At 38.8% G+C, this 19,985-nt stretch overlaps 2 protein-coding genes across 2 annotated transcripts in view; both read left to right on the top strand.

The window, feature by feature from the left end:
- Nucleotides 1-19,985, top strand: part of arsh (arylsulfatase H) — a 208,697-nt gene that overhangs the window by 141,054 nt on the left and 47,658 nt on the right. The gene's annotated exons all lie outside the window — the stretch shown is intronic.
- Nucleotides 1,449-18,882, top strand: LOC133993240 (sacsin-like). The gene is made up of 8 exons (XM_062432132.1): nt 1,449-1,477; nt 2,952-3,039; nt 4,357-4,468; nt 5,574-5,720; nt 5,838-7,269; nt 7,716-7,804; nt 7,895-13,943; nt 13,983-18,882. The coding sequence occupies exons 1-8, from the start codon at nt 1,449-1,451 to the stop codon at nt 18,874-18,876; spliced, it is 12,840 nt and encodes a 4,279-aa protein (XP_062288116.1). The 3' UTR covers nt 18,877-18,882.

Below are 19,985 nucleotides of genomic sequence, written 5' to 3'. Positions count from 1 at the left end.
AGCAGCCTTTATAAACGCTGAGCTGGTGAATCAGGCATCATTAAGTTTCTCTGACATTTATCACAGCCGGACTTAAACAAGCAAGACTCACCATGACTGAGGTATTGTGAATTGTGTGATTTATTATCTTGTGAATTTACTTTCTACAGCTGTTCCATTATGTAAGAAATAGATGCAAAAAAAAAGAAAAATTAAGAAAATGAATGTTGATTTAGTCCTAAATTGTTATTTTTGTATTATTCTTCTGTCTTCATTATCTCTGTAAGAATTGTATTTATTCTTTTGCACATATATTCCTGAAACTTCCTCTGCAATTATTAATTAATCTGTCCATTTCCTGGTTGGTGTTGAACATAATTCAACCCCTAACTATAAACTCAGAAGTGTCACCAGCGTCAATTTCCACCAGAGGGTGGTCATTTCCTCTTCTCATTGTATTCAAACAAATAATACAGCTATTATTATACTTTTATAGAGAAGTAGAGTAGCAGGTTGGGGAACTCAGTAAGGCAGCAACATTGAATCAGACCATTTATTTGTGCGAATTCAAGATACGACTGGACATCTAAGTTAAGAGGTAGGCAGTTTCAGCCTTAGATGGATAGATGAGTACACAGGATCATACAAGCAGCAATTTCTCCTACAACACTGCTGTGTGACTCAGCAACATTATCTGAAACAAGAAGCTGTAGAGGTTTTTGAGGTTTTCTAGTGAGCTCAGTGAGTCAACATTGTGATGGACGAACCTGTTTTACCTGTTTACAAATCTTAATGATAGAAACACATTAAGATATAATTAGAAGTGTATTCCAGAAAGCAAAACTGAGTTTGTTTATCTTGAGATAAAAGTGCAATATCTGGTTGGATATTAGTTTGTTACTCAGGGACTATAAAATTAGAACATACCATTCAGATAAGAAAAACTGTGTATGCACAAACTGCACACACACACATGAATACCTCCACTGGATTAAAATGGAAACCCTGCCTTTTATTTACCTGTTGTCAGGTGATTTTGATGATTTTTATTTTATTTATTTATTTATTTTCATTCACCATGCACACATTTAACTCAGAGTTAACATACCAGACATTGATTGAACTGACTTTTTTATGTTTAGGAAACATTTTACCAATAATGTTGGATTATGTACATTTCCAGCTTTGTATACTTTAATTCATGGAAACAACTATTCATTTGTACTAATGTCTTAATAACTACCTCTAAACTGGACTTGTTTTTGACTGATTTGCTTGTTTTATTGTGTAAACTTTTACTCTGTTCCTTAACAGAAAAACAAAGTTGACTGAATTGAAATAAAGTGCTCAGTCCTTACAGCTTAATGTTAACTTACAATTAAGCAACTGCAGCTAAATAATGTAGTTTGAGTTTGGTGTACGTTTGTCACAACACTCTGGACTCTTTTGCAGCATCCTAACCAGGAAGGATGAGTCTGAAGACAAAGAAAAAAACTCGGTAAGTCGCATAAGCCACGACTGATGACAGTAAGAGGTTGATCTGGTATTTTAAAGGGCAATGAGGAAACATGCACATTTCTGAGTTACTGTCAGTGGATGTCATCCCCAGCTATGGGCCTGCTTACACTGCTGTTTTTAGCTTTGCTGCAACTGCCAGATAGTGACAAACTGCCTAGACTAGTAGTTGTTTTTGACTTCTCTAGGAAATATAAAAAGTATGTCACAGATGATGACTGAGGACATCAACATCGACTGATGAATACATGCACAGTTTTGGAAAAACATTTATTTTTTTCAACTATTGGTGACTTCTTGTAAAATCTTTTTGTGTCACAGGGTTTAAGGATACATTGTGGTATATTACTGAATATAAAAACCCCTAAGGAAAATGTGTTATATGATATTGGGCTATACAAATAAAATGTACTTGATTTGACATAGATCATCAGATTTATACACTGAACTTTGGTATAGTGTTAGTGCAGTGTTTGTTTCTATTCAAAGAGCCAAATGGACAATGATAATTATCAGGGTTTAATTAAATCATGATCTAATATGCTTTATATCGATATGTAATGTATTAAATTAAATTATGTAAGAATGATATAAGATAATCAGAATCCGTATCTGTTTTATTAGCCAACAATGGAATCATATAAAGAATGTTTTGGTTTTTGCTCCAACATGAACAATAATAATAATAATGATATGGTTAATGTAATGTAAAAAGATGAACAAATTAACATTAAAATTGAATAGAAAATGTACTATTTATAGAAGGAAATAGTCATAGTTTTGAAATGAGATATAAACCTTGAAATTGAATACTGACTGTAAGGAAATATGGACTCTCTTACTAAAGAAATTAAGTGTATAAATTATATGAAGGTGACGAGCAAGAATTAATTGTGACACGTGCAATTAATAATTAAATGATGTAACAGTAGAACTATTAATATGTAAGATCCTACTATAGTGACAGACATTTACAGTGGGTTAATATACCCCCAATTTTTCTTAAGGCTAAAACGATATCCCATTCATTGGTATTATTATTAGTATTCATTAATATGTCATGTTGTTGGTATTATGAATGTATAATTAACTAAATATAATAATTCCATTATTGATAACTAATTACCGTAACTTCATATTCATACCATGTCATGTTTCATAAGTGGTCATTAGGTGAAGCAAGACATTTTTTGTGATTGTGTGTCTAAGAGGGCACAGTCACATGTACAATGCCACAAGTATGTGATATGTACGTAAGACCTACTAAGTCTTTCTTGGCCAACAAGGAAATACTAGGTACTGGCTAATCTTATGTAATCTAAACCACAAGCTACATGTAAGATGTACTGGTTGAACATAAATTTGGTCCATTGATTGGTTGTTCCTATACGGTGGCTCTGTACTAATTTAAACTTGACTAAAATGTTCTCACTACGTGATCCCGCTGTTTTGTTCAGGGCTTCCTTCGGGGCAACAGCGCCGCCCTTCATTGACTACCTGAAAGATATTCTACGTCGATATCCAGATGGTGGACAAATTTTGAAGGTGGGTACGATGATCTTCAGTCAAATACTGTTTGTAATAAATACTTTACAAAACCTTTCATATGTTGGTTGATACATGAATCCTGAAAACAGATCATTTCATTTCCTCTTAGAAGTTTCCTCTGTTTTTCTCAGTCTGAAAGCAGATAAGTGAAATCAATTTACCTACCCCATCACTGAAAGAAAATATATTATTCTATCCTTAATATGTGTATAATTGGGTGCAAATTTCATAGGTCCCTTTTCGTAACAGACCTTTGGACTTGTCAGAGTAGAAAAAGGACAGATGTTACTAACAATACTAACAATGGCTTCATTCGAGTTAAGTATGTATGTTTATTTGAATGCACCAGTAGCTATTCATTTATAAACACATATGTTTATACTCAAAAACGTTCTAAATTTACTTTTATTAGAAACACAAATCAAAACACACATATTACACCTGAAACAGCGTGTCGGGTTAATAGTTTATGGTCCGATAATGATTTAACTGAACTGGACCGGTATATTAATTCAGACTGTGTTCGGGTTAGGCTGAGTTTCAATAAACCTTTTAAAAGAACACAGTAACGTCACATATGTAATACACTGTCGCTTACTTGAGTCACAAAGACTCTTCATCAGAGCTGTCGCTGGGCCCAAATAGACTACTGCACCCGAGTCACGCCTTTGCACATCGCGCTTCAGCATCAGTTTGGTCTGTAAATACTGAAACATCACAGCAACTAGTGTCCCGAAATACTTCTGATCAACACACAATATTTTTTTTCACACAACTTAAAGCATTAATGGGTCTATTTTCATCAGCTGCAGACATAGCTGGAGTGCGCAGCGCGTGCTTGACACCACTGTTTATGACGTTATTGTTCATTGTGTGGACGCTCACATCATTATCTTTACAGTTATAGTAATCATTCTTAGTGTGGACAGCCCTTTACATACATATGATCATATCCAGATCCAACATATCTTTGTATTTTACTGCTGTATAGGACACACCGGTGTACCCCACTTTTAAATGAAAAAATATTGCGTTAAAGGTGCGTCTTATACACCAGTTTTTATGGTAAATATGTGTTTTTCTTACTGTAACATGATGTATTAATTTAAATATGTCTAATAATGTCCAATTGCTTTAGCGCTCCAGTTTGCTGAAGGACCGAGAACCTTCACTGATACACAAAAAGTAAACTATAAATGATATGTGTAGCTCAGATTTGCAGTGAGGCACAGTGATGCTGCTGCAGATGAACACGAGACTCCCTGAGTGTTAGTTTGGGTCTGAAAAACGTTAAAAAATGTAATTTGTCAACAGGAGCTGATTCAAAATGCAGATGATGCTGGAGCCACAGAAGTGGTTTTCATCCATGATGAAAGAAGCTATGGGACTGAGAGCCTTTGGACTGATGAACTGGGAAAATACCAAGGTATGCATGATGTTCAGAGAATATGGATGTTCCAGGGTTGTTATCAACACCAGTCACTAAATGTACAGTATATTAAAAACACATGAATAGAGCAAATAGAGGGTGGAAAAGACAGTGACTCAGTTTTAGCCTCCAAGCAAGAAGGTCCAGTGCTCAAATGTCTGCTCTGGTCCTGTCTGTTCTGTTATGTTTTGTGTAAGTTACTTTAGCATAGTTGGCAGAGAGTAGCCTGGCTAACACCAGGCCGCGTCTCAATCTCATGTGAGATTGAGGTACCCTTTCTGAGCGAAGTAGAATCTCGATGGAATGAGAGCATGGGTATACCCAGGCTAGACAGAGAGGGTATTTTTCTAATATTTTTTTCTCATTGGAACAAAATATGAATTTTGTGAGGCTATTTAATAAGGCTTTGTTTTCTGGTGACCCAACCCAAACTTGGTTCTCATGATCACTTGATAGAATGGCATATGACTCTGATGTTAATCATTTATATCTAGAAGATGTTATGTTGCTGGTTCCATTTGACATGAATACTTTATGTATACTATAATTATACCTTTACATAATATTTTTCCAGGGACTGATAGTGTATCTACAAGCAGTTTTCATTTTCATTTTTTGTTTTTATTTGAATAGGGACAGTGCGCAATAAAACATTAACCCTGTATAAAACAAGGAGAGATGCATTGCACCGGGTTTTAGCCATTTGCTATTTTCCACCCATAGTCCCTGGGCAGGTTAATGGAACATACTTAATTAAAAATCAATAACAGATTTCACAGTTGTGCAAAATTGCAACAACAACATTATAAATACACACAATCCCACATCATTAAAACAATTTGACCCCCACCCGCCAACATTTATAAATATAAGGAGCAGCAGCATTATGAATGATTGTTGTTGACAGTAGATTGTGGTCACCAAATTAAACAAAAGACCCTAACATTACTTTAATATTGCTTAAGGGACAATAAGCAGTGTCTGACTAAAATTAATAATAAAATAAGCGAGAAGGTACAGAGACAACAAAAGGGATGAGTGACAACACATCGATGCATTTACTTAACTTCTCTGGTAAAAGTACTTTGTTATTTTTGCAAAGGTCCTGCTCTATATGCCTACAACAATGCAGCATTCACTGAAGATGACTGGAAAGGAATTCAGACTTCAGGGAGGAGTGTCAAGCGCAATGACCCAAACAAAGTTGGGAGGTTTGGGATTGGCTTCAACTCTGTTTACCACATAACAGGTAAAACTATGCATAGTTATCACACATATTCTTAAAGTATCAGTATAATGCTTAGTGTTTGGAGAACATAGAGCCTGTAGTTCAATAATGGGACAAACACTTTCATTTTATTGACAGATGTGCCAAGTGTCTTCAGTTCAGGGCACCTTGGTGTGATGGACCCCCAGGAAAAAATATTTGGGGGAAGAAAAGGAGGTTTTCAGTGGTCTTTAGAGGATGAAGAAGACCGAGAAAATCTGATGAACATACATGATCAGTTCAAACCTTTTCGAGATATTCTTTCACTTGTAAGCAGACAAGAGTGGTCAAAAGTCATCATGGAGGATCAGCACCTTGATGGGACAATTTTCAGATTCCCTTTGCGCAATCAGGCATCAGACATTTCAGATAATCTATATGACTCTGATAGGGTTGTTCAGCTTTTTGATAGCTTCATTGCAGATGCAGACTTAAGCCTCCTGTTTCTAAAACATGTGACCACTGTGTCCTTGATACACGTTAACAAAAATGGCTCCTTTAACACCAGACTAGAAGTGAAATCCTCAGTCTTCACAGATGTGATTTTGAGATCAGAAGACAATTCAATCACAGAGGGTTCAACAAGATTCAAACTAATAACCCTCAACTCAGAGGATCACAAGGTAACAAAGTGGCTTGTGACATCATGCACCATGAAAGAGGGGAACGTCGAAAAAATAGATTCACTTGCAAAAAAGTTGAGCTTTTTCCCTCAAGTTGACTTGGCATTCCCTTGTAATGAGAAGAGAGATTGTAGTGAGAGTAGACTGAGCTGCTTTCTTCCACTCCCTAACAATGAATCCAACAAGACAGGACTCCCAGTTTATGTCAATGCGTGCTTTGGCCTCACAGACAACAGAAGACACATCAAGTGGCAAGAGGAAGACCAGAAACATGATGAACATGCTGTGTGGAATGAACTGCTGATGAAGGAAGTGCTCCCGCAGGCTTACCTCATGATCATTCAAGATGCTATCAAACTTGCCCAAGAGGGTAATCTCCAAGTCTCATCCGTGTATGATCTGTGGCCAGATATCGCTGAGATACAGCACAAAGACAAATGGCATGTCATTGCTCTAGATGTCCTTCATCACTTATTTAGAGAAGATGTGGCTGTCCTCTCTCTTGCCAAAGATGAAAGAAAGTTTATCTCTCCATCTGAAGCTGTGTTTCCGTGTAATGGTCCAACAAGCCCTGACATACTGGCCACCATTAAAAGGACTCTGGTTTCCTGTGGAGAAAATCTTGTCACTGTACCAGGTAGTGTCGCAAGAGCCATAAATGAGACCTATCCACACCATGAAAGTCTAAGACATGTGACTCCAGCTTTCCTCAGGGGTGTTCTCCACAGGATTGGATTGCATAACATCTCTAAAGAAGACAAACTCTGTCTTCTAGAGTATGTTTTGAGTGATGGAAAATACAGAGAACTCCAGGGTCTTCAGCTGCTTCCACTCAGTGATGGCTCTTTCAGATCTTTCACAAACAGAGAGGAGGACACTGCTTTAATTGACAGCAATGAATTTCCAAGGTAGGGTTTAAATTTTGTCTTCACACTCTAGATATAAAAACTATTACTACATACTTGGTATTGACAAGATGGCAAGCAAAATATAGACCAAACCATGTGGTTTATGCTCCATTAGTCCAATACTAACTATAAACAACTTCTTCATAAATAAATGATGAGTGGATGCATAATGACATTAATATTTTGTACTGATGTTAATTTTGTAGCTGTGATTACTAAAACGTTCATTAATGAAAGATACCAATCAATAAACAAACTAACGGGTGGCCATTATGGACGTAAGCATTGTTATCATAAACTGGCTTTGCAACTTCAACTATGCGGAAATAAATGCTGTAGTTGACAAAACATCCAAACACACAGATGCCACAGACATGGCTCATGTTTTTTCTTTGCTTGTTTGTTTGTTTTTACATGAACAATGAACAAATGTATCCTCTGTGCAGAGCTTTGCTGCCATGTTGCAAACACCTCTTCATCCCAGATGATCAAAGTCCAGCCTGCCGTACCCATCTGAAACAACTGGCTAGAGAAAGTAAGAACAATTACATTTGATAAAAAGCTGTTTTAAAAGTTATTTGTAATATGCATGTTCACACTATATACATATATTCATATTTTACAGAATTATTCAAGGTAATCAACATTGATGCCGACCAGGTGAAAGAATACACAAGGAGGTATTTGCCAGATGACTGGAAGCCAACGAGGACAGGGCTTGTTAAGTGGGACATCAGCAACAGTCAACATCCACCTTTAGAATGGCTCCAAGAATACTGGAAATTTCTCAACACTCACTTTAAAGAGTTAAGTGGTTTCACTGGAATGCCATTAATACCAGTCAGTCCCCTGTCTGTCAGTCAATCTGTATTACTAGCAAGAGTACAACAGAAAACAACCCTAATTTTTCAGAAAAGTAAGCAGAGTAGCTTGCCAGAACAATTAGCTCTCTTGGTAAACAAAGTTAATGGTACAGTGGTGAGAGAAAATGAGTGGCTCAAACATGAAGACCTAGACTCTTATGTGCTCAGCCCATCTCCAAGGAGTGTCATGAAGGTCCTGATGAATTTAGATTCTCAGCATCTCATCAGAGAACTCCAGACTGCTTCTGACAGAGAACGAGAAGAACTGAAAAATTATCTCTCACATCTGGAGTCTCTCTCAGACAGTGAGAAAGATTTCCTCTCAATGATGCCTCTGTTCCAAACCATGAAAGGATCATATACTGCAGCTCAGTCAAAACAGGCTGTGCATTTAGGTTCTGGTCTAACAGTACCAAAAGAGCTCCCCATGCCTGATTCAGTTGTGCAGTGTGCTACTGAGGCTGATCGCAGACTACTAAAACTGCTCAAAGTTAATCTCTTGGACACAGTTCAAGCAGCTGATCTCCTCATTGACAGTGTTGAGAAGGGGACTTGCAGTAAAGGGGACACTGAGAAAATAATGACTTGGATTTTACAGCATGGTCAAATTATTTTCTCTCAAAATCACACCTTGAAACATAGATGTAAGAACTTGAAGTTCATTGAAGTGAATGGAGAGCTGAAAACAACCTCAAGTTTTTTGGATCCAAGAATTCAAGCTTTCAAAGTCATTTTTGAGCCATATCTCTTTCCCCCACCTTTATATGGCAAAACACTGCAGATGCTTGAAAGTCTGACAGATCTTGGGTTGCTAAATAAAGAAGTAGACGTGCCACCAGGGCACTTGTTGCATGCTGCCACAAAGATTGACAAACTCCATGTTGACTCTCAAACCGAGGCTCTCAAAAGAGCTCAAGTACTCTTGAAAATGTTGGATGCTAATGATCTGCTGTCAAAGTTTTCTCGTGAAGAGCTCAATCGCCTCAAAATGTTAAAATGGGTCCCTTGTGCTAAACCTGGCAATGACAAATCACAGAGAAGTTGTATCTTCTGCCCAGATGAAATAAAACACTCTATGTTTGACGACATTGTTGGGCATGTAATGCCTTTAATGGGAAAGCTCAGTGACAGAGTCAGCAACAAACTTGGTCTCAAATGCCTGCCTCCACCTGCAAAAGTGATTGAGAATTTATCAATCTTGATATTAAAAGCACAGAAAATGGCTGATCCTGACACAAATTTGGATTTCAAAAGGAAGCTGAACAGCATTTACAAACACATGCAAGATCACCTCTCTGCATTTTCTACGGTGATTAGCAAAGACACATGTTGGCTGTGGAGCCACAACCAATTTGTGGCACCACAGGATCTGGTTCTAGACTATCCACATAATCTAGATCTGAGCTCTTACATTGGGAAGGTGCCAAAAGAATTTCTGCCTTACAAGAACTTGCTCTGTGAGTTTGGCCTGAGAAAATTGCTTTCAGAGCAAGAAATTGTTGGCATTCTTCATTCCATCAAGAAATCCATTGAAAGAAGGCAACAGCCATTGGCAAGTTCCTCTGAGATAAAAGTCTCAATAGAAATTCTTAACTGGCTGTGGAGAGAGAAGAAGACAGTGCAAGATGACATCCCAGTGCCAGTCATTACAAAGGGTGGCCAATTTACCCTCAAACCACGCTCAGCAACAGTCTTCTGTGACGTCAGCAAAAAAAGTTTGGAAGAGCTTCAGTATAGCCAGGAGGAAATCCATGTCATGCATGAGGAAATACCAAAAGCAACAGCTGATTGGCTCAACATCCAACTTCTCAGTACCCACATCCTCGATCCAGAGTTAGTGGGAATTGAACAATGTGGACAATCTGAACCAATAACAATGAGAATCAAAAACATTCTTAAAGAGTATGATGAAGACAGTGACATCTTCAAGGAGCTCATTCAAAATGCAGAGGATGCTGGGGCAGAGGCCTGTAAATTCTTGATGGATTTCAGAGTGCACAAAGATGCCCCTGAAAGTCTCATTGACCCTGACATGGCACTTTGTCAGGGACCTTGTCTTTGGGCATTTAATAATGAGCAGTTCACAGCTGAGGATTGGAAGAATATTGTCAGAGTTGGCTCTGCCTCAAAGGAAAACAAGCTGGAAAAAATTGGAAAGTTTGGACTTGGATTCAATACTGTGTATCATGTGACAGATGTCCCTTCCATCCTCAGTGGAAACAGTCTTCTCATACTGGATCCAAATGTAACTCACCTTAAGAAGCACATCAAACACAAAACAAATCCTGGGATCAAGCTGGACCTCTCTCTACAGCGACATTTTCGTTGTTTCCCAGGTCAATTTGGACCATATGAACGCATTTTTGATTGCAATTTCACCAAACAAGGCCCACCTGCACCATATCAAGGCACTCTGATCAAACTCCCTTTCCGAACTGAAGAAGAGGCATTCAAGTCAGAGATCAGCAAAAAGGTCTATCACAATGACAACATCATCAGTTTTCAACAGCATTTGACTAACAACTCACAAACTCACCTGCTTTTTCTGAAGAACGTCAACACGTTATCTCTACAAAAGATCTCAAACAATGCCTCAACACCACTGAGAGATGAAGAAATGGAGACAATCTTCACTGTCTCCAAAACCACTGTGAGCACAATGAAAATTCCTGATGAAGCTGGTTTGTCAAAGCAGAATCAAGCTGAAACAACATTGATGAAACATGATGGGAAATCCAAAGAGGTAATTGACTGCAGCACAGTCAACATTGTCCAAATAACCAGTCAGCAGTCTGGTGTAACTCAAGTTCAGTCCTGGCTTCTGTACAACTGCTTTGGGACACGACAGTCTTTAAAAATGACCCTTGAGGAAAACAAGCAAGCAAAGTTCTCCTTGCCAATCGGTGGGGTTGCTGTGCCTTTGCAAAATGATCCAGAGACCGGGAAATTGGCTGCATTACACTCTGAACTTGTTGGACAGGCATTTTGCTTCCTTCCTCTTTCCATTTCCACAGGTCTCCCAATCAATGTGAATGGAACCTTTGCTGTGACGAGCAACCGAAAAGGTCTGTGGGAGAGTGGAGTGAAACACGAATGGAACAAATCTCTTCTTCAGGATCCTGTAGTGACAGCATATGTTACCGCACTCTTAGCACTTAAGAAAATGTCTGAAAATGATCAACTGGACAATTACTGTTACCACACATTTTGGCCTAATAGGGAAAAAGTGAGTGAAACTTTCAAACCTTTGGTGGATACATTTTACTCCACTGTTGCCCACCACACTATTGCTCCAGAACTCTTCAGCGAAGGAAAACACTGGTGCTCAATGAACAATGCCATATTTTTGGATGAGAACATTGAGGAGGATAAAGACATTTGCACGCTTGCAATGCAGGTCTCCCAAAAACATGCAAAGGCACCAAATCATGTTGTTCCTCTTCCACTGTGGCTGAGAAATAGCTTCAAACAAGCTGGCCTTGAAAATGTTTTACAGAACAGAACATGGAACTGGGAGAAGTTTTATCAAGAAGCAGTTTTTGATAACCTTGCTACCATGGACCCTAAGAGTAGAGATACTCTTGTGCTTCATGCTATTGACCTTAATATCAAAGAAATTGACAATCTATTGGTCAACCATCCATGCATTCCCACAACAGGCGGACAGCTCCAGTATATCAAGAATCTTGTGAATCCCTCAGGAAAAGTGGCCTGTCTTTTTGAACGAGCAGAGGGACGATTGCTTGGAGGTACTAAAAATGACTTTTGCTCTCCCAAAAGGATTCAACGCTTACTGGCACTTGGAATGGCAGATGATGATCTCCCCTTGGAGGACATAACCAAGAAAGCAGGAACAATCAACAAAACCTGGAGCACTGACAAAAAGAAAGCATATGGGCATCTGACATGCCTTCTTGAACTCATGAAGGATCACATGTACGACAAAGAGGTCCACCACTGGGAAACACTGAGGATGACAGAATTTCTGCCAGCATTTTACCCTGGTGATACGAAAATGGAAGGACAAGTAATACTTAGAAGGCCCACTGATGTTTTTAGTGACAAATGCTCCCTACTTGTTAATATGACACAACCTGTCCTGGATCACTGCACTCTGAAAATACACAACACAGATACACTCCTACAAATTTTGGGGGTTCGCGACCATCCAGAGCCTGAGATGGTGCTTCAGCAGCTGCAAGAAGCACATATGCAATCTCAATCCACTGACAAATCCATGCTTCACAAAATAGCCTATGAATGCTACAAGTTTCTGGATCAATGGCTCTGTACTTCTGGAAATTCCACTTACATTTCACAGAGTGCAAATTCATTCCCATTCATTCTTGTTGGCAATGCATTTGTAAATGTGAACCGTGTAGCTGAAAAAGAGCAATTTGAAGCAAAACCGTATCTCCATGTACTCCCACCTGCCTTCACTGGTTTCAGGAATCTCTGGGAAAGTGTAGGCATTGAAAAGAAATTTACACTCAGCCAGTATCTAACTGTGCTGCAGGAGTTGCACATTCAACATGGAGACAACACCCTGCCAAAGATTGATCTTGATATTTGCCTCACCGTTTTAAACAGAGGCATATATAATGCAGAAGAGAAAACGAGCAACTGCCTCATACCCAATGAACATGGTGTTTTACAACCTGCAAGTGAGCTCTTTTTTAATGACAGCCCATGGATCCCAATCAGTTCTGGCGTCACATTATGCCACGAGAATATCCCACGTGTTATGGCTCTCCATTTTGGAATCAGAACAACCAGGCATCATGCTCTGCAAAACCATGTAGTTGAGAACATCTCACCATTTGCCTTTCAGTTTGAACAGCAGGAGAAACTACCTGTTCGAATAAAAAACATAATTTCAGCCTATCCTTCAAAGAAAGATATCCTTAAAGAGCTTATCCAAAATGCAGATGATGCAGAAGCAACAGAAATTCACTTTGTTTGGGACAAACGACAGCATGACAATGAAAAAACGTTTGGGGAGAAATGGAACAATTTGCAGGGTCCAGCACTGTGTGTGTTCAACAACAAAGTCTTCTCTGACGCTGACCTGATTGGCATTCAACAGCTGGGAGAAGGAGGCAAGCACAATTCTCGAGGGAAGATAGGAAAGTACGGGGTAGGATTCAACTCTGTTTACCACCTGACTGACTGCCCCTCAATTCTGACTGGAGATAAATTGCTCTGCATTTCAGATCCAAATCAAAATTACATTGAGTGTCATTCAGGCAAATCATCTTCTGGGATTGGTTATAAACTGGATGGAACCTTCAAGGAAATGTATATGGATGTCTACAGATCCTTTCTTCCAGACCAATTTCCTCTTGAAGATGGCACCATGTTCAGATTACCTCTACGGTTGGATACCATGGCAGACAGCTCTAAAATATCCCAACAGGGAGTCACTGAGGATGACATGAAAGAACTGTGCTCTGCCCTTGCTGAAGATCCTGAAGGACTAATTATATTTCTGAGAAACATCTGCAAAATACAAGTCCATGAAATCAATGAACACTCAGGGACACCTAAAAGCATCTTTGTGGTTGAAAAGACTCAACCAGAGAAAAGCAGAGAAGAAAAAGATGCTTTTGTAAAGCTTTTACAAAATGCTTTACAATCTGACAAACAGATAACCCCATGCAAGGCTATTTATGGAACCATTATTTCCACCTCAAATAAAAGTGAAAGTAAATGGATAATTGCGGAGCAGTTTGGCACATTCAAAAACAGTGGTGGAAGAAATGTAAAACTTTCAGACAAACTTCCCCAAGCTGCAATAGCAGTGTGTGTTAAGTCAAATATCAGTACGACTTTAAATCGAGCACTCTCCAGCCCTGCTGGAATAGAACTATCCAGCCCTATTCATTTTAATGGAGTAGCCTTTTGTTCACTTCCTCTGCCTGGAAAAACTGGACTGCCAGTGCACATCAATGGAAACTTTGAGGTAGATTCTGCCAGAAGAAGCCTTTGGAAAGAAGATGGTCAAAGTTTGAAATGTAACTGGAATGAATTTTTGAAAAAGAACATCATAGCACCACTGTATGCAGATCTCCTTGATTACATCAGCCAAAGCATTGCAGTAAAGAAAGTCTCTCCTGCACGTATTGAATCATTTTTCAGTAGCTCGTACTTGTGTTTTTGGCCAACTGTGTCCAAAGAAGTTGGTCAGGAGTGGCATGAAATGATACATGAAGTATACAGATCAATCAATGAAAGATGCCTTAATGTGATTCCAGTGTTGAAGAGCTCAATACGTGTAACTGCAGAACGAGTATTTAAAGAGTACGCTTTTGACTGGTGTAATGTCAGTGAAACAAAATCAACAAAGGCACCTCACCTACAATATTCATCAGGTGGTCAGATTAATTCCATTTTGGAAGACCTTGGAATGAAACTGGTTCCATTTTCCATGGCGATGCAAAAGATATGGCATGGTTTCAAAACTGCTGGCATTAAAGTGAAATGTGTCAGTCCTTCAACTGTGCAGACTTTTCTGAGAGCAAAACCCCTCAATGACCCAACACAAACACATGAGGATTTACCCCTGCCCATAACTGCCACTCTGATTAGAGATAAAAAACAATGCTCAAAGCTCTTGAGTTTCTGCTTAAAAGATCTCGACTTGAAAAAGGTAACCATGGACCACTTCAGTTTACTTGATGGACTTCCACTTCTTCTCACAAGAGATAACATTTTGAGAGTATTTAACTCCAAATCTCCAAAGCAGATAACAAGATACGACAGTCTGTTCATTGGCTACGAGGACCAATTTGCAGATTATGAGACCAACAAAGACCAGATTGATGCTCTACAAACTCTCAAACTTGTCAACAGTTTGACACTTCCCACTGCAGCCAATTATTTAAAACCATATATTCAGCATCTTCTCCAAAACTGTGAAGTGGATCCTCACACTGGTCTTCATGTCCCAAACGAGGCAATGTCAAAGTGGCTGAAATCACTTTGGATGTTCTTAACAAGTCAAATCAAACCTGAAACATCTACTGATGATGAACAAAGTCTGACATTAAGTGCTGTGAGGCAGCTCTTCAACGACTGCTGCATTTTACCTGTTGTGTGTCCACGGTTAAACAACATGCACTTCCTGCAAACAATGAAAGACATGCAAAGTGTTATTCAGGTCGCCTCAGAAAGGGACATATCAGGCATCCTGTTTAAACTTGGTTTTATGAAGCTTGACAGTGCATTTTTCATTGACATGAACCGACAGACACGTTCACTTCTACAACCCGAACTTATGGATGTGAATGATGAAAGTTCTGTGTTGGACCAAGTTTTCAACATTAACCACTCAGAGTTTTCCAAGCTTACCAGTGATGAGATGAGAGCGCTTCAGAGCTTCCTGCAGTCTGGAGTATTAAAAACCAAAGACATTCAAGGGTATCAAAGGAAGCTCAAATCCTTGCCATTATTTGACACAATACATGGTACACGAGTGAGGATTGATGGACCTAAAGGGGTATTTATCCTCAACATCAGTGCATATTCAATGACTAGATTTCCAGATTTGTTCACCCTGCCTGACAGCAACAACATTTTCCTCAAATACAATCCTGTGAACTGCAGTGTATCAGACGTACTGAAAATCCAAACCCTGACTGACCTGGAGTATTTCATGGAGTTCATTCTTCCCGTTGCACACAATCTCTCAGAGAGACAGACACTTCATTGCTTCAAAATGTTATTATCACTACAACTAAATTTCAATTATCCTAACCATAAGGACAAAATCATCTCCTCAATGAAGACAGTGAAATTGATCCGCAGTTCTCAGGGCAGATTGGAGATGGCATCATACTACTATGATGAGAGTGTTGCTTTGTACAAGGCCATGTTGCCACAAGAAAGATTTTTGCCCAAGACATTTTGGACAGAAGTGTGTGAAGAAAATGCAATGCAAACAATCCAAACAAAAGAGTTACTCAAAGAACTTGGAATGAAGCATGTTGTGTCAAAAGATGAAATAATACATTTTGCTCAACAGTTAGAAGTCGAAGCAAAAGGAAACTGTCCACTTGAAGAGTTGAAACGTAAATCATCAGTAGTTTTAAAAGCAGCCTTGACTATGGCAAGTAATGACAAAAACAAAGAGGAAAGGTTCCTGGAGAACATAGCCGACATCAAGTTCATTTTTCCTGTGAAAATTGAAGATGAACTGTGCAACTATCACCAACCATTCGCCACAGAGACAACTGCTGTTAAAATCAGAGGATCTTTGATGGAAAGCGATGATCGTAAGCATCAAGAGTTGATTTGGTCTTCAATGGCAATTATTCATCTACCAGTTTATAAGTCGGGGAAACTTCTGAAAAAAATGACAAATGCAGGAGCTTTTGAACAACCACCTCCACAGTGTATTACCAGAAATATAAGCAACATCTGTGAGTCACCTTGTGATACTGAGAACTTGATCACAACCCGTGCAAATGTGTTTCGAAGTTCTTATGCCTACTTGCAAACAAATGGGTTTGATATCCAACAACTGAAAGGTCTCCCAGTTGTGCTGGTTGAAAGAGACACAAAACTTGTGAATGCTCATAATACATCTCTTTCACTGCCCTATGACCTTGAGTTCAGACCATATTTGTACAAAATTCCTCCAAAGGATGTCATGTTTGCAGAGTTCTTCAAGAAAATTGGTGTAACGGTGGAACCTACTGCTGAGCAGTACTGTAATGTTCTGGCAGCAGTTTATGCTGATTCCTCTGCTAAACCACAACTAAACCCAAACCAAAAGTCAACTGTTAAACAAGCTGTTAAGCAGTTGTTTGAGATAATTAAACTTCATGAAAGTCAGGCCCTCGTTGATGTAAAAGCTCTCTATCTTCCTGCAGTAAATGGTAAATTATACCCATCACACACACTGTACTACAATGACACAGCGTTTGAGACTAAAAGGATAGAAGAAGCGCTGGCAAATGAGTTCCTGTTGCTTCAGAAACTCAGTGAATGTCATTTGGGAAAGGACATGTTTGTGCATCATCGATTGCTGCAACTGCTGCCTCCAAAATTTCAGCCTAAAATGCTGTCTAACTTCACTGAGGAGAAAGTCGTGGAATTACACATGCAGCTTTGTGAGCTCGGAAGTAGCTGTGAATTTAGAGGATGGTTTGACCAACATCTGTCCTCAAAAGCATTTCGTCATGGACTAGTCTGTCTTATTAGAGAGCAGTCTAAGGGCAAAATAACACAAGAAGATGCCATTGAAATGTGTGAGAAGACTTTTGGTAGTATTCAGATTGTCTGCTGCAAAAGCTTGGAAACAGAGCTTTGGCTGGACAAACAGCCATTAAATGACACTGCCGCTGAAACTGCTGTTTACGTCAAACAAGGAAAAACAGATTGCATCTTTTACTTAAAACACAATGAGGGCATAGCTTTTAAGGTGTCTTTTAAAGTTGTTATGATATTGACAAGGGAGATCAACGCTCTTTTAGACAACAGAATTGCGACAGATCACCTTTCAGTCCTTGGACAACTTCTCGCATGTGACAATCTGCAAGATGTTCAGACAGTTCTGGCTGAGAATGGGATCCATGACAGTGCTGAAACAGATGGCTTCCTGGTCAATTCACATGCCCCTGGGACAGATATTCCAAAGGAATGGCATGATTCTTTGGACATGAACATCCTCAATAACTTTGAAGGTGGGGAATATGTTGGCTACATGACTAACAACAAGTACATTTATGCAGTTATTGTTGAGGAACTGTCTGGGCACTCTGGAAAATATTCACGGAGATACAAAATACTAATTGGAGAAGATGAGACAATTGAAGTCAGTTGTCTGGATCTATATCAGTTTAAATGCGAAAAGAAGCCTGAATCTGATAGGGGGACTTGCACTTCTGCTGAAGCTTCTTGCATGGAGCTAGAGCTACTATCAGGAGCTGTGCCACCCTCTTCCCAACCATCATCTACAAGGTCCTCACCGGCATCTTTTGAAGAGGCTAAAAGGGAAATTGATAAATGTTTGGCTGAGATCTGGACTCTCTCTGAGGAGGAGAGGCGTAAAGCCATCAGACGACTCTATCTAAGATGGCATCCTGACAAAAACCCTGATTGCCTCTTGCTCGCCACTGAGGCATTCAAATACCTGCAGAATCAAATTGATGAGCTCAGTAAAGGCAAAAGCAAAGGCAAAACTGCTGGCTCCTATTCCTCCTATTCAGGGGCAAATTTCAGAGACTTCTACCAGCAATGGAATCAGGAGGCCAGGTATCACAGAAATGGTCGAGAGCGATTCTTCAGACGCAGCCGTTCCTACAACTTTTGGACCCATAATAGCGATATCCCAAGGCCAAACAGAGAGGAGGCCCAGCGCTGGTGTCGACAGGCTCGCTGTGATCTAAAGGCAGCTTACAAAGACATCGGTGAGGGGAGCACAGAGTGGTGTCTGTTCAAAGTCCATCAAGTTGTGGAAAAGTCCCTCAAAGCCGCACAGTATAAAAGACATGGTAACCCCAGCAGCAGCTCCATCGCAGTTATTGCTGAAGAAGTTTCCCTCTACAACCCTGAACTGAGAGATCTCCCTCAAATTGTGCAAAATCTGAAGATGCTGGGAGTGGACCCCAAAAAGACTCAATACCCCAGCTGTCATCCATTCCCCCACATTCCAAATGGACAGTTCAAAGCAGAAAATGAGAGGCGAGCTGTAGAGAAGGCAGATGAGCTTCTCAGTAAAGTAGAAGCATATGTCAATTAGGGATTCAAGACAAACACAAGTCATCTCGTCAACTTAGCATTTCTATACCTGTTAAAAATGCTAGCAATTATGTGTGTGTGATACTGATTCATTGTTATTGACAAAGCTACTGTATCATTGCTTAACAAGACAAGACAAGTTTTGAAAATTCTGACTTGTTACTGAGGCCCAGATGTATGACTTTATATTGTAAATACAAATATCAAAGAAGTTTTTGCAATGTTGTATATGTGTTTAACTAGTTACTGAGGGCCCATCTTCTTACTGTATAACTTTGTTATGAACATGCAAATATTTTAAAAAATTGCAATGTTTAAAGCAAATATAACTAATTACTGAGGGGCCATATTCTTACTGTATATCCATATTATGAAAATGCAAATATCATTTTTTATTTTTTTGCAATGTTTTGAGCAAGTATAATTAATTTACTGAGGGGCAATCTTCTTACTGTATATACCTTTTCTTTTTATAAAAATGCAAATACAAAATTTTTTTTGCAATGTTTTAAGCAAGTATAACTAATTACCATCTTATTACTGTACAACTTTGTTATGAAAATGCAAATATCAAATGTCTTTTCACAGTTTTTTAAGCAAGTATAACTAATTACTGAGGGCCAATCTTCTTACTGTATATACCTTTTTTTTATTCAAATGCAAATACAAAATGTTTTTTTTAAACTTTCAAGCAGGTATAACTAAATACTCAAGGCCAATCTACTTACTGTAATACTTTGTTATGAAAATACAAATATAAGAATTTTTTGCTGTGTTTTTATGGTTTAAAATACTTAACATTTATATCTACTATACATTACTACTGTATAAATGCATAAATGTAATTACTTTTATACCAACCATCTGGGGATCAATATAACCAATACATGACTTTGTTATGGAGATGTAAAAGAAGTTTGTGGATCTTTGTCACATTACTTAATTATTTGTTAGTTTGTTGTTTGTTTCTTACCTTTTGTGTGTGTGTGTGGGGGGGGGGGGGGTGTCAATAAAACGCAAAACAGCAATTCTGGTTCACATCATTTAGTTAGTTTGGAATTATTATGTTCTTTGTTCTTTTCTCGATGATAAGACCATGAACACAACATA

Source organism: Scomber scombrus, chromosome 13 (assembly GCF_963691925.1).
Source record: "Scomber scombrus chromosome 13, fScoSco1.1, whole genome shotgun sequence".
NCBI lineage: Eukaryota > Metazoa > Chordata > Actinopteri > Scombriformes > Scombridae > Scomber > Scomber scombrus.
This window is presented reverse-complemented; position numbering and strand designations above follow the sequence as displayed.

Coding starts and splice junctions, on each gene's coding strand:
- LOC133993240 (XM_062432132.1), top strand. CDS start 1,449: ATGAGTCTGAAGACAAAGAAAAAAACTCG. Junction 5,721..5,837: donor CTCTGTTTACCACATAACAG/GTAAAACTATGC, acceptor TTTTATTGACAG/ATGTGCCAAGTGTCTTCAGT. Junction 7,270..7,715: donor GACAGCAATGAATTTCCAAG/GTAGGGTTTAAA, acceptor TCCTCTGTGCAG/AGCTTTGCTGCCATGTTGCA.